At 43.0% G+C, this 12,168-nt stretch overlaps 2 protein-coding genes and 1 pseudogene across 4 annotated transcripts in view; 1 reads left to right on the top strand and 2 right to left on the bottom strand.

Moving 5' to 3' along the window:
- Positions 1 to 6,178, top strand: part of LOC101583964 — a 23,325-nt pseudogene extending 17,147 nt beyond the window's left edge.
- The window catches only part of Dennd2c (DENN domain containing 2C), a 98,736-nt gene extending 92,497 nt beyond the window's left edge, over positions 1 to 6,239 (bottom strand). For 2 of the 3 annotated variants that reach the window (XM_004641679.2, XM_023701728.1), the window contains exon 1: positions 6,165 to 6,239. The gene's annotated coding sequence lies outside the window, so the exon portion shown is untranslated. The remainder of the gene's footprint in view (positions 1 to 6,164) is intronic. The other variant, XM_023701725.1, reaches the window with a different exon arrangement.
- Positions 6,240 to 10,467: 4,228 nt separating this feature from the next.
- The window catches only part of Ampd1 (adenosine monophosphate deaminase 1), a 35,135-nt gene continuing 33,434 nt past the window's right edge, over positions 10,468 to 12,168 (bottom strand). Inside the window, 3 exon segments of the mRNA XM_004641678.2 lie at positions 10,468 to 10,647; positions 11,027 to 11,137; positions 11,314 to 11,485. Of these exon segments, the coding sequence (XP_004641735.1) occupies positions 10,489 to 10,647; positions 11,027 to 11,137; positions 11,314 to 11,485 (442 nt within the window). The 3' untranslated portion in view covers positions 10,468 to 10,488.

The following is a 12,168-nucleotide window of genomic DNA, read 5'->3' as shown; positions in this document are numbered from 1 at the left end:
TACTAATAAAATCTGATTTAAAATAAGACTGTTGGGACAGAGTTTGGAGTACAAAATCTGTATTCAGTTCCTAGTCCTTTACAAAAAAGTTTGCTACCTCTTCCTTTGGACTATACATTTTTTCTAGTAATACAGTACTACAAACATGGCAAAAAAGCCAGGAGTGGTGGCGCACACCTGCACTACCAGCACTCAGGAGGCTGAGGCAAGACTACCACCAAGCTTGAGGTCAGCCTGGGGTCCACAGAGTTAAATCCAGCCTGCACTACACAGCAAGACCCTGCATCAAAAACAAAAACAAAGAATGGGGAAAGTATACTGAAGCACTGTTTTTGAAAATGGCTTCAAACCCATCACACACTCTTTGAGTCATTTTGGTGGTGACAAACCTCCATTCTCTGGAGATGAGTAAGACTTGGAAATAGTTAAACCACTTAAAGTAGCGAAGTGAACCTTTTAGAGTTTTCACTGATACAAAAAGCTCGCTGCAGCACTGGTTCCATAGGCTCACCACCACTGACTTGGAGCCAGGACTGAGTAAGGCCGGTTATCAAGATGAAGATAATGTAAAGTTACAGCAGACAGTTCATTTATTTCCTTAAAATCTCTCTTTCTCTCTCTCTCTCTTTTTTTTTTTTAATTCTACTGAGCCATCTCCCTGGCCCCGCCTTAAAATCTCTTATCTCTAACTTCTAACAACTAACAATCAAGTGATCACATTTGAGGTCACTTGAATATTCAAGATATCACGCCAAGCAAATACAAAGTACAAACAAGGAAAGAGAATTTTACAGTAAAGTTAGAAGATTCAGTTTCCTATACGCCTGTGGACCTACTATAAAATTTTGTGCTTTTTCTTTTCTTTTCTTTTTTTTTACAAAGAGAGACACCAGGAATAACTTAATATACTTCCAAACAAATAAGTGACTCCCAAATAGAACTTTAAAAGGACAAGACACATACAGATATAAAAGTTAGTTTTTCAATTAAACCCATTTTATTGCTGTACAATAATAATTTAAAAAGACAAAATTAACATAAATAATAAATACTAATTCCTTCCACTTACACAAAGCAAATCTATCATTGGCTTTCTTCTCTTTTAATTTAATATACTCTTCCTAAGCAATTTCACCTGCTTTTCTGGCTTCAATGTTTACTTAACTCTGAAATCTGAATTGTCAATCCCAGGACTAAGGATCCTACCTCAGCATCTCTACCAGAACTCTCCATAGACACTGTGAACTTAACACATTGAAAACTAAAAAAATTAGAATGGTGTGGTGGCGCATGCCTGTAATCCCAGAGATCTGGCTGGGCTACAAAGTGAGTTCAAGGTCAGCCTGAACCACACAACCACACGGTAAAACTCTGTCTCAGATGAAAAAAAAAAAAAAAAAAAAAAAAAAAAAAAACCCTGAAAAAATTATCTTTCCCAGATTAAAAAATAAGATCCTTTATCCACAGGGTATTCCAAGCTACTTTCCGCTCCTTCAGAGCCAAGCTCTCTTGAAGTCCCGCCAATTCCAGTCTTCATCACCTGCCCGGCCTGTCCATTCCTGCTAGTAGTGTCCCGTTCCAGAGCCTTATCTGCACTATTTCAATAGCAATCGGTTTATTGCTACTTATCTTCCTTTTGTCTCTCTTCATTCAATTCAACCTCCACACTGCACACCACCATGTTAGTGTTCCTAATTACTCAAAACCTTCCTGTGGTTCATCACTGTTTTTAGAATCAATTCAAAGTCCTTAGCATGATACATAAGCTCCTTAGTACCAGGCACTATTAGACTTCCTTTTTTTGTTGTGTTTTTTGTTTTGTTTTGTTTTTTGTCTGGTTGGTTTGGGTGTGGGGGGTTGGTTTGTTGGGTTTTTTGGGGCAGAACTGGGGAATTGAACTCAGGCCCTTGGGCTTGCCAGGGAAGTGCTTATTCAGCCATCTCCGCCCACCCTTTTTTTTTTTTTTTTAAATTTAATGAATCCTAAGTCTTTACTTAGCTAAATCTGCTGTTTTACCATATATCCCCTGATTCAAAGTTGTAGAAGTGCCCTTAACATCATGTTCCATAATGAAAGACTGCCAAACTGGACCAATCATTCACTTCATTATCTCAAATAAAGGGAACTAAACCAACCTCCATTCTCACTTACCTCCCAATTTCAGTGACCCTAAAGCAGCCAACCCCCGCGATTTCCTTCTTTTTCTAGTTTATCTCCAGGCATCATCCTCTTTGGCCCTACCACTCACCTCAGTAACACTCTGATCTTTAGTGATCACCAACTACTTAAACACTTTCGGGTTTCTCAGGTTTTCACTCTTACTGTTTTCTTTTTCTTTTTTTTTTTTTTTTTTTTTTTTTTTTTTTCTGTGTGTGTGTGTGTGTGTGTGTGTGGCCAGCTCAGCCCACCAGGGGGCGGGGCGGGCTGGCATGTGGTGCTGGGGGATTGAACCGCGGTCCCTGTGCTTTGCTAAGCTTGTTCTAAGTAGGTGCTTTAGACCACTGAGCCATCTCACCAGCCCTCTTACTGTTTTCTTACCCCAACTCAGCAAACTCCTACTCACCCTTCAACACCAAATTCAAATACGGTAGCTTTTCTGTATCTTCCCTCCCTTCCACATGTAAAATACTTTTCTCATCAGCAGTCCCCATTAAACTCTAGCCCTCTCAGGGCACACTGAAACAACTTAGATTTATTCACATGCCTGGTTATAAGCTTCCTGAAGACAGCAATGCATTTTCTTTTCTTGAATCCCACATTTAACTTACGATTTAAGAACAGATATTTTAAACTTAATGGAAAATAAACATCCTGCATGTTGCTAAATAATGCCATAATTGTAATTACTGACTGGGAGTTTAGAAACAAAAAGAACCCCACATCATTCACCAGTCCCCCCCCCCAAAGTTTTTACAAAGTATAATTAAGCTGTAGCTTGTACATGCCTTCATCTGTATCTTGCAATACCAGTCCCCCCACCCTTTGAAGAAGTTCCTCTGAGGACTGTCTTTTAAATGCCTGTCGGGTTTCATATGTATATCACTCATAAAATTTGAAACTCACTGTAGTGCAAAGGTTAATGTCAGGGCTGCTGGATGCTCTCTGATTGAGTCCTGCCTCTGCTACTTATGCTTTCTGACCTTGGCCAAGTCATTCAGCCTCTCTCTGCCTCTCAATGAAATCGTAAAAGCATCCAGCCCTCCCAGTTCTGGTGTGAGGATTAAGTAGACGGACTCGTGTAAAGAATGTACAACACTGACTAGGTCTAGTAAATGCTAGCTGACAGTCTACTGTGCTAGTTAGTTTTCTGTTTATTTTTTCCATGCTGGGGATAAAATCCAGGGCACCCCGCACCAGCTAGGCCAAAGTGCTCTACAACTAAATTAAAACCCTATCCCTAAAATCAGTTTTTAAACTTTTTTTTGTTGTTATTTTTTAAGGCAGTGGGGATTGATTGAATGAGCTACATTCCCAGCCTGTCATCTTTTTTCTTTCTTTTTTAAAAAAAAATAATTTTATGAAAGGGTCTTGCTAAACTGCCCACACTGCGCCACTACGCCATTTCAAACAGCTTTTTCAATACAACCCACTTGGTGGAGCCTAAAAATTACCTAGGGGAAAGAACAACAACCCACTTGCATGTGAACACAAAATACTGTGAAAACAATGCTTTGAGGTTAAAAAAAGGTGCTGAAGAAATAATGTGAATGTAAGGTTTTAGACTTGTAAATTCAACAACTTATAAAAAAATTATAGAACACTTGTTTAAAATTGGGGTTTTAAAGCAGTTTCAAAACATACATCTGGTGAAATATTGAAGTATATCTAAATCAAACTTTAAAAGCAATGCAACACTGATAATATTCAATAACGGAACTTAGAAAAAATGGGGTATACAGATGAATGTCCATTTTGTATCTGTGTATTCAAAGTGGTTAGGGGGGCTGGCGAGATGGCTCAGTGGTCTAAAGCACCTACTCAGAACAAGCTAAGCCAAGCAAAGTACAGGGACCGTGGTTCAATCCCCAGCACCACATGCCAGCCCGCCCCGCCCCCTGGTGGGCTGAGCTGGCCACACACACACACACACACACACACACACAATAAATAAATTAAAAAAAAAAAAGTGGTTAGAATGGATGTATAGTTGCATTCTCTTAATGAATAGAATGATTTGTTCTAGTGGTGTTTGTAATAGGAATCTCAAGTCCGCATCTTGTATAGCAATTAACCACTAAGAAGAATATATGCAGTGTGTTATTTGTTGAAACTGTACTTCTGATTTGATTTGAAACTGTCTCATTGCTGTTTATCAATAAAATTTTGAAAAAAAATAAAAGCAATGAAAAATACTAAATTCACAAAAAACCTATATTCGCTTATAACATTTATTTCATTCCTCCTTTTAATTTTTCTGTTTTTGAGACAGGGTCTCACTATGTAGCGCAGGCTGGCCTTGAGCTCACTTATGTATGTAGCCCAGGTTGGCCTCCAACTCACAGCAATCCTCCTGCCTCAGCCTCCCCAGTGCTGGGATTACATGGATGCACCATCACAACTGGCTCTTTCAGTTAATTTCAGCTTGGCATACAATGGTCTAATATTTTTACTTTTAAGACTCACTATAGATCATTTAGAATTTTATTTCCACCAGGACATGTGGCATATGCCTGTCATCCCAGCATTCAGGAGGATAGCGTAGGAGGCTCACCCTAAACTGGAGGCCAGCCTGGGCTACTTGGTGAGTTAAAGGCCAGCCTGAAAGATATGATGAGACCCTGCCTCAAAGAAACCCTAAAACAATTATTTTCATCTTTAGAAAGCAGCCAGTTTCATCTTTAGGAAACAGACAAAGGGAGAGAAATCAATATTCTTCCTTTGTGCATTAAAAAAAATTCTACTGTCACATTTAATACAGAAATCCTAACAAAAGACCAAGAAGCACAATTACTGCATAGCCTGGTTCTCCCCTGGGGAATTATTAAAAGTACACTCCTGTAATTCATCTCTAAACCTCTGGACCCACACACCCCCAGTAAAGAACCTGGTGGCAAATGCCTGTAATCCCAGCACTCAGGAAGCTGAGATAGGAGGACTAACTGAGATTGCAAACAGCCTGGGCTACACAGAGGTTCAAGGCAGCCCCAAGTACACAGTGGGATTCTGTGTCAACAAAACAAAGCAACACAAATGTCTGTTACAAAGGCTAAACAAATGAAAGTTTTAATCTGAATCAATACTCCTTCTCACTTAAAAGTACAACTATTTACCTAAGGCAAAAGAGACTGATGGCTACCAAATCTCACGGTAAATGATTCAACAACAGCGTATGCATCCTATGCATTGTCTAGAAAATTTAACGACTTGGTTAAAAACAGAATACAATTTAAACAATGGCAACTTTGTGGAAAAATAGCTTCCACAACTTACATAGTAAACAGAAATTCAGCACGTCATCGGAAACAGCAGGCGTAAGCTCTATGTAGTCCCCACTGTGTGCCCGCCGCAGAGTCGAAGAAAACTTGTGACACTTGCAGAATGTGTCTGCACACATCTCATCCGGGCCTCAGAATGACCCACAAGCACGAGCGTCCCCAGTTCTCAAATTCAGCAAACCGAGGCCCGGAAAAGTTAATTCGGCGGAGAAATCAATCTGGAAAGTGAGCCCAGGCTGCAGGGTCAAGCCTTTGACTCATAATCTAATCATCTGCCACACCGATCACTCAAATGCTCTGACGTGTTCATCGTCAGCTTATTTTTAATTAAAATTCTACTTGACGACTTTCGCTACGTGCGTGTCAGACTCTATTCAGGAACAAAACGCACCCGCCAAGCAGAGAAACTGTCTCAAAGGCCCGGTTCAGCCAACCTAAGCGCAAACTTGCCCGCGGCTGAGGGGCGCCCCTTCTCAGAGCCGCCCGACCCCAAGTGGGCGGCGGGGCGACCCCAAGCCGGGCTCCGCCAGTCGAACCCCGGCCGCGCCGCCGACACCGGCCTCCCCCCGGGCGAGCAGGCCCCGCCAGGCCCCGTCGGCGCCCGCCAGCCCGGGAACACGCCGGGAAGCGCCGCAGCCCCACGCCAGACGCGGGACGGACGACGCCAACCGTCCGGGGCGGCCAAAGCCTTGGCGACCTCAGATCCCGCCAGGACTACGCCGCGCGTACCTGCCCGACCCTGAACATCGCTCCGCAGGCGCGTCACACGGTGCCGGTTCGCCGCCGACCTGCGGGACTACGAGGTCCAGCACCTCGGAACTCCGCTCCGCCCCCGCACACCCGGCCGAAGGGCCGACCCTCGCTCGCCCTGGACCCGCCCTGCATGGTTCCTATTGGCTTACATTAAAAGCCACGCCCACTTGATGCGGCCAGGCTCCGCCCTACCAGAGTTCCATTGGCTAACGTTGCCGTCCCTCACGCTCCGCCCGCCCGCCCGCGGCAGCGCCCGGGATCCGCGTGAGGAGAACCTCCGGCGTCGAGTACAGTCACCGGCCAGAACCTCGCCCACGGCTCTGGTTGCCGCCAAGCTGCGGTCCCAGCAGGCGGGAGACCGGTGCCGCGCCTGTCCGCCCGAGGCCTTGAGCTAGAGCTCCCAGGGCTCCACAGTGCCTGCGGTCAGACCGGCCCCCCGCGACGGACCTGAACTCTCCGTGACGTTTGACGCTTCTCAGCCACCAGAGAGTAAAGCCTGGTTTCATCAAGGAATCCTACTGGCACCTCTTTGAAAGAAGCTAGAATTGCCTGCGTCGGTGCTCAGCAGGCCTGTGGTTTTTAATGTCACACCGTAGCACCGTTTTTTTCTGGCCAAGTGCAAGGAACAAGTATTTCGCAGGCAATTGCAGTATGAGTCCAACTTGAATCGCCGGGAGACGCAAACTGGAAATCTCCGCGGAACTTTCTTGATACCTGCTCCCAGCGCCCAAGGGGGCCGCCACGCCTGGCTGAGACACACAAGTGCATCAGAACTGCGCCTGCAACACCCTCTTGCTCATGGCGCTGTGCCTGCTGCGAGCGTAGCCCAGTTTCAATAAGCCGCGAGACAAGGATGAGTGGAGCCTGTTTCCCAGGCGCTGGCTCGCCACCCACCCCACCTCCCCGCCCCATTCCACCCACCTCCCCGCCCTGCCTCACCCAGCCAGAGCCTCTTGGCCTCCCACATTTGTTCTCATAGAGGTACCAAAATAGAAGACTCCAAGGAAGAAGTGTTTGGTTACGCTTCACGGAAGACCCTGTCACAAGCCAACTTCAGCAGAACAATAAAGACAGCATATCTCAAACCACTGTGAAACCAAGAGAGGGGAACAATAAAAACAAATTGAATTATGTAATGGGGGTAGAGGTGTGACCACAGCACTTTTAAATCGTGGCGAGTGAGAAAAATAAACGTGAATGGCCTGTAATAAATTTTGGAACCTGAATCTCTTTCAGTAAGTATGTTTGTGATTCATAATGAATATACTCAACTAGGGAGTTGGTACATACGCATATTACATCTTAATCGTTTTTTTTGTTTTCCCTCCTTTGCCCTTCCTCCCCTCCTTCCATCTTTAAATCCTCTTTCCAGGGGCTGGGAAGATGGCTTAGTGGAATAAGTGCTTCCCTGGCAAGCGCAAGCGCCTGAGTTCAATGCCCGGTTCCACAAAAAAGAAAAACAAAAATTCTCCTCTTTCCATTTGCAAAAGATCTGTTGCTCTGTTTCTAGCATCTTTTATCTAGATTTCTCATATGAGAAAAACCATGCAATGATGAACCATTATCTGATTTATTTTACTTAGCATTATCTCCCAGTGCACTTATGCCTTGTGAGCAGTCCTTCAAATAACTTTAATTTATCCTCTAGGTATGCCACATTTTCTTTATCCATTTGTTTGTGGGTGGATATATAGGCATTTGCAAGATTTACCGATTGTGGGTTGTACTGCTATAAAAACAGGCATGTATTATCACTGTGCATTGTCTTTAACTCCTTGGGGCAAGATGCCCAGAAGGGCCAGAGTGAGGGTACAGCTGGGTAGAGTGGAGTTTCTATTTTAAGTTTTTTGAGGAATCCCTATTCTGATTTCCCTAGTGATTGTACTAGTTTACATTCCCACTAACAATTTGGCAGGGTAGGACTCTGATCTTTATGAACTCCCACTCCTCCTTATCTCGTATATTTAGAAAGTTTCGGGCTGGCATGTTGGTGCATGCCCATAATCCCAACACTGAGGCAGGAGGATCACCTTGAGTTTGAGGCCAACCTGGACTAAATAATGAGTTCAAAGCCTTCCTGAGCTATATAGCATGATCTTGTCTCAAAACAAACAGAAAAACAGAAAAAGTTTCTCAGGGGCTGGTGAGATGGCTCAGTGGTCTAAAGCACCTACTTAGAACAAGCTTAGCAAATCACAGGGACCCCCAGCACCACATGCCAGCCCCGCCCCCTGGTGGGCTGAGCTGGCCACACACACACACGCACACACGCACGCACGCACGCACGCACACGTGCACACACACACGCACAAATAAATAACAAGTTTCTCAGACAATTATTCAGGATAAAATTTTGGGTTAAAGTAGTGTGGTTTTGAAAAAAAAAATTGTTTTGGTGTTTTTTAAGACAGGGTCTTGTTTTGTAGTTCAGGCTGGCCTTGAACTCACTAGGTAGCCAAAATCGACCTCAAACTCTCAGCAACCCTCCTGCCTCAGCCTCCTAAGTGCTGGCATATGCCACCATGGCTGGCTCAAAATTTATCATTTGAACTTTGCCTTCAGAAAGATTATTTTGTACAAAACTGAAGCAGACTGAATTCCACATGTCAAATATAAAACCAAATCTGTCAAGAGTTGAGTGTAATAAATTAATTCACATTTATGTACTCTACTGCCCCCTCATGGGTAAGAGGGAGTTGTACATAGTGGTAGTTATGTCCAACTCTTTTAAATTTGAAAGTAGTGCTTCATTTATTTATTTGTGTTATTTGATGACCAGGAAGTCAAAGTAAAATAAAATCAGATTCAAACAGAACTTCAACTTGAGAAACCAGGAAGAGGATTCTTCCAGCAAGGCTAGTACAAACATGCCCACGGGGTCACACCTATGCTTATGACTACTTGTATAGTACGTGGAAACACAGGAATGTGCTTCACATATTTTTCCCCCACAGAACATCATCATTTTCTAAGAAGTTTCCCAAAATTCCCTTTCCCACATTTGTAGCCACATGCTTCATAACTTTGTGCTGTGAACACACAGCACTTGGGAGGAGAAACTTGGGAGGAGAAATGAAATCTTATTCTTTTTGTCTCTGATGTCTAGGACTGTACCCAACTCTGTAGATCAGTGACAGCAAAACTTTTAGACACAAATGTCCAAAATGCGACCCAAAACCAAAGTGCCCACATTACAATTAAACTGGAATCCAGAGGTTTTAGTTTAGAAAAAACAACTCAGCCACTTGGCTAGTGTGCTGACCGAGGGCTGTGTGCACACCGTGGCACACAGGCCACGGGTAGCCACCCTTGCTTTAGACATTTAACCAATAATTGCTAAATAAATTGAAAGAAATATCAGCCCAGCCACTAGAGGGCAACACAATTGTATATGTAGAAGTATAATCTGACTAATTGGAATTTTATCAGACCTTGAATAACAGGAACATCTTAAAAGTTGCATGTATGGGAAACTAAAACTCCTCTTGTAAGATAATAATGCGTAAATATCTGATTTTCTAAAATTTAGGCATACTTGCTTTTGCTTTTCAAATTTTAAAAAACCTTTTATTTATTCATTTATTTGGTACAAGGTCTCACTACAAGCTCGGACTTGTAGTGATCCTCCTGTCTCAGCCTCCCCAGTGCTGGGATTACAGGTGCACACCACCACGCCTGGTTTTGATCGCCAACACAGTGCACAGCATGCAGTACTAGGGATCAAACCCAGGTCCTGGCAGTTGCCAGGCCAGCACTCAGACCTCTGAGCTATCTCCCGGGCCCTCAAGTGACTTTTTAATGGCTCTAAGTGTCTTAATCAAGTCTAAGTATAAACCAAAACCAATATTTTCCAATTTGAAGAAATGTTTTTGCTAGCCTTAATAATTATTTTGCCTGAAAATCATGGAAACCCATGCAGCCAAATAAACGTAGGACCTCACTGCTAGCCCTCAACAGTTATATCAGGGGCTGGGGAGATGGCTTAGTAGAATAAGCACTTGCCTATCAAGTGCAAGGTCCTGAGTTCAATCCCTGGTACCGCAAAAAAAGAGAGGGGGGAAAAAAAAAACCAGTTGTATCCTTGTGCAAATCATTAACTTTACTAACTTCAGTTTATTCATGTTTCTCAAAATAGAGATGATATCTACTTTATGAAGTTGTATAAAGCATTAAATGAAATAATAGCAGTGAAACATCTAATATAATCCTTGCCTTATAGTAGGTACTTAATAACTGATACTTTTTTTCCCAAAATCTATAGTGAAAAATCTCACTCATATCATCATTTGGTTTATTTATTTTATTCTGTTGACTTAAGACCTTCAGCGATTAAGTTGAGTTCATAACACCAGGTTTCATAACGATAAGCCATGCGGATTTGGGCTACATTTGTCTTCCGGATATCATTCCCACTAGGGCCTTCCTCAAGATAATTATCACCCAGAAACTTTGCTTTTTCCTACGAGAAAGAAAAAAAAAAAGAGCAGAATGATTGTTGTTTGCTTTTAACCTGGTGTAGACAACAATAGCATCTTCCACAAAAAGTCCCTCTTCGTGAATTTCTGCCACAAGCAAAAGAGGAAAGACAATTTTGATGCATTCAGAAGTAATTACCTTGTTCCTCAGCATGCCTGATCTGCTGAGAAATGATTAATATTTAATTTGCCCTCCCCTATAGGAATGGCCAAAGAGATTATAGAATAATTGTTTCTAGTCCTTGTCTATAAAAAAAAGCATATAATTCATGAGACAATTTTTCTACATGGGTTTCCTCAATACTGTACTTCTTCAATATTCGAGTTACCCTCCACTCAGAAGGGCAGCCAAAGACAGCCTACCTCATGAGCAATCCCACACTGCAGCACGCTGTTCCTAGCCACTTCACACATGTCACAGGTGCTCAGCTTGAAGACTTGTGCGGCAATGGCATACTCCTCCATCAGGGGCTCCTGCCGTTATTTACGTAAATAACGTAATATGAGATGACATAAACAGAAGTGAATGCATTGATATAAAAAATGATACATGCCTTACACGTGGGAAAAAAAAGAAGTTCCTGGACTGGACTTTGCAATTGTGGGCAGGAAACAACTGTGGAGAGAAACACACTTGTATCCACGCGTACCTTGGTGAAGTGGAACTGCATGGGATCGTCGGTGGACAGGGAGATCATGAGCCCTTTCTGGAGGAAATCCAAAAAGGGATTTTTCGCATACTCGAGAAATAGGCTGTTGTTACTCAATGGTGACATAGCAATGGGAATCTGGGCTAAGAAATACAAGTACTGTAACACAGGACTCTGAAAAACAGTAAAAAGAAATTATGGATGAGGAAAGGAATAGAAGCTAGACACCTTAAAATCTCATGATCTACCTTGAGATTTAGTTTTCAACAAAAATATCACCTATCCTTGAAATCTCTTGCTATAGAAAACTTCTAGTTTTTCAGTACAAACAACTATTTAGAATCCATGAATTGGGGGTCATCCATTTTCAGAAGCTTTGAGTCAAGCCAAATTGTGTATTTGAGCTCCAGTTGTGTAGGTTTGATGACCTAACTCTGGCAATTAAAGCTGAAAAGACTTCACCCTGAAACCTATCTTTCTCTCTCTCTCTCTCTCTCTCTCTCTCTCTCTCTCTCTCTCTCTCTCTGCATGAAAATTCTGACTCACAAGAGGCATTTTACAACATGCTACAACAAGAAATCTGGCAAAATCTAGCTTCAGGTCAGCCAAGCCGCCTCTCAATGGTCCTTTGTACAGTTCTAAGAGGGGACGCTGGGAAATCTGCTCATCTCTGAGAGCAGTTAGTCAGGAAATCTTGAGCAAATCCCTTAGCTTTTATCATAGCATTAATCCTATCTGTAATCCCAGCACTGTGGAGGCTGAGGCAGGGGTAGTGTTGTAAGTCTCAGGCCAGTATGAGACTCTGCCTTGAAAGGAGGAAAGAAGGAAAGAAGGAAGGAAGGAAGGAAGGAAGGA

Source organism: Octodon degus, unplaced genomic scaffold (genome assembly GCF_000260255.1).
Source record: "Octodon degus isolate 3935 unplaced genomic scaffold, OctDeg1.0 scaffold00140, whole genome shotgun sequence".
Lineage (NCBI taxonomy): Eukaryota > Metazoa > Chordata > Mammalia > Rodentia > Octodontidae > Octodon > Octodon degus.
This window is presented reverse-complemented; position numbering and strand designations above follow the sequence as displayed.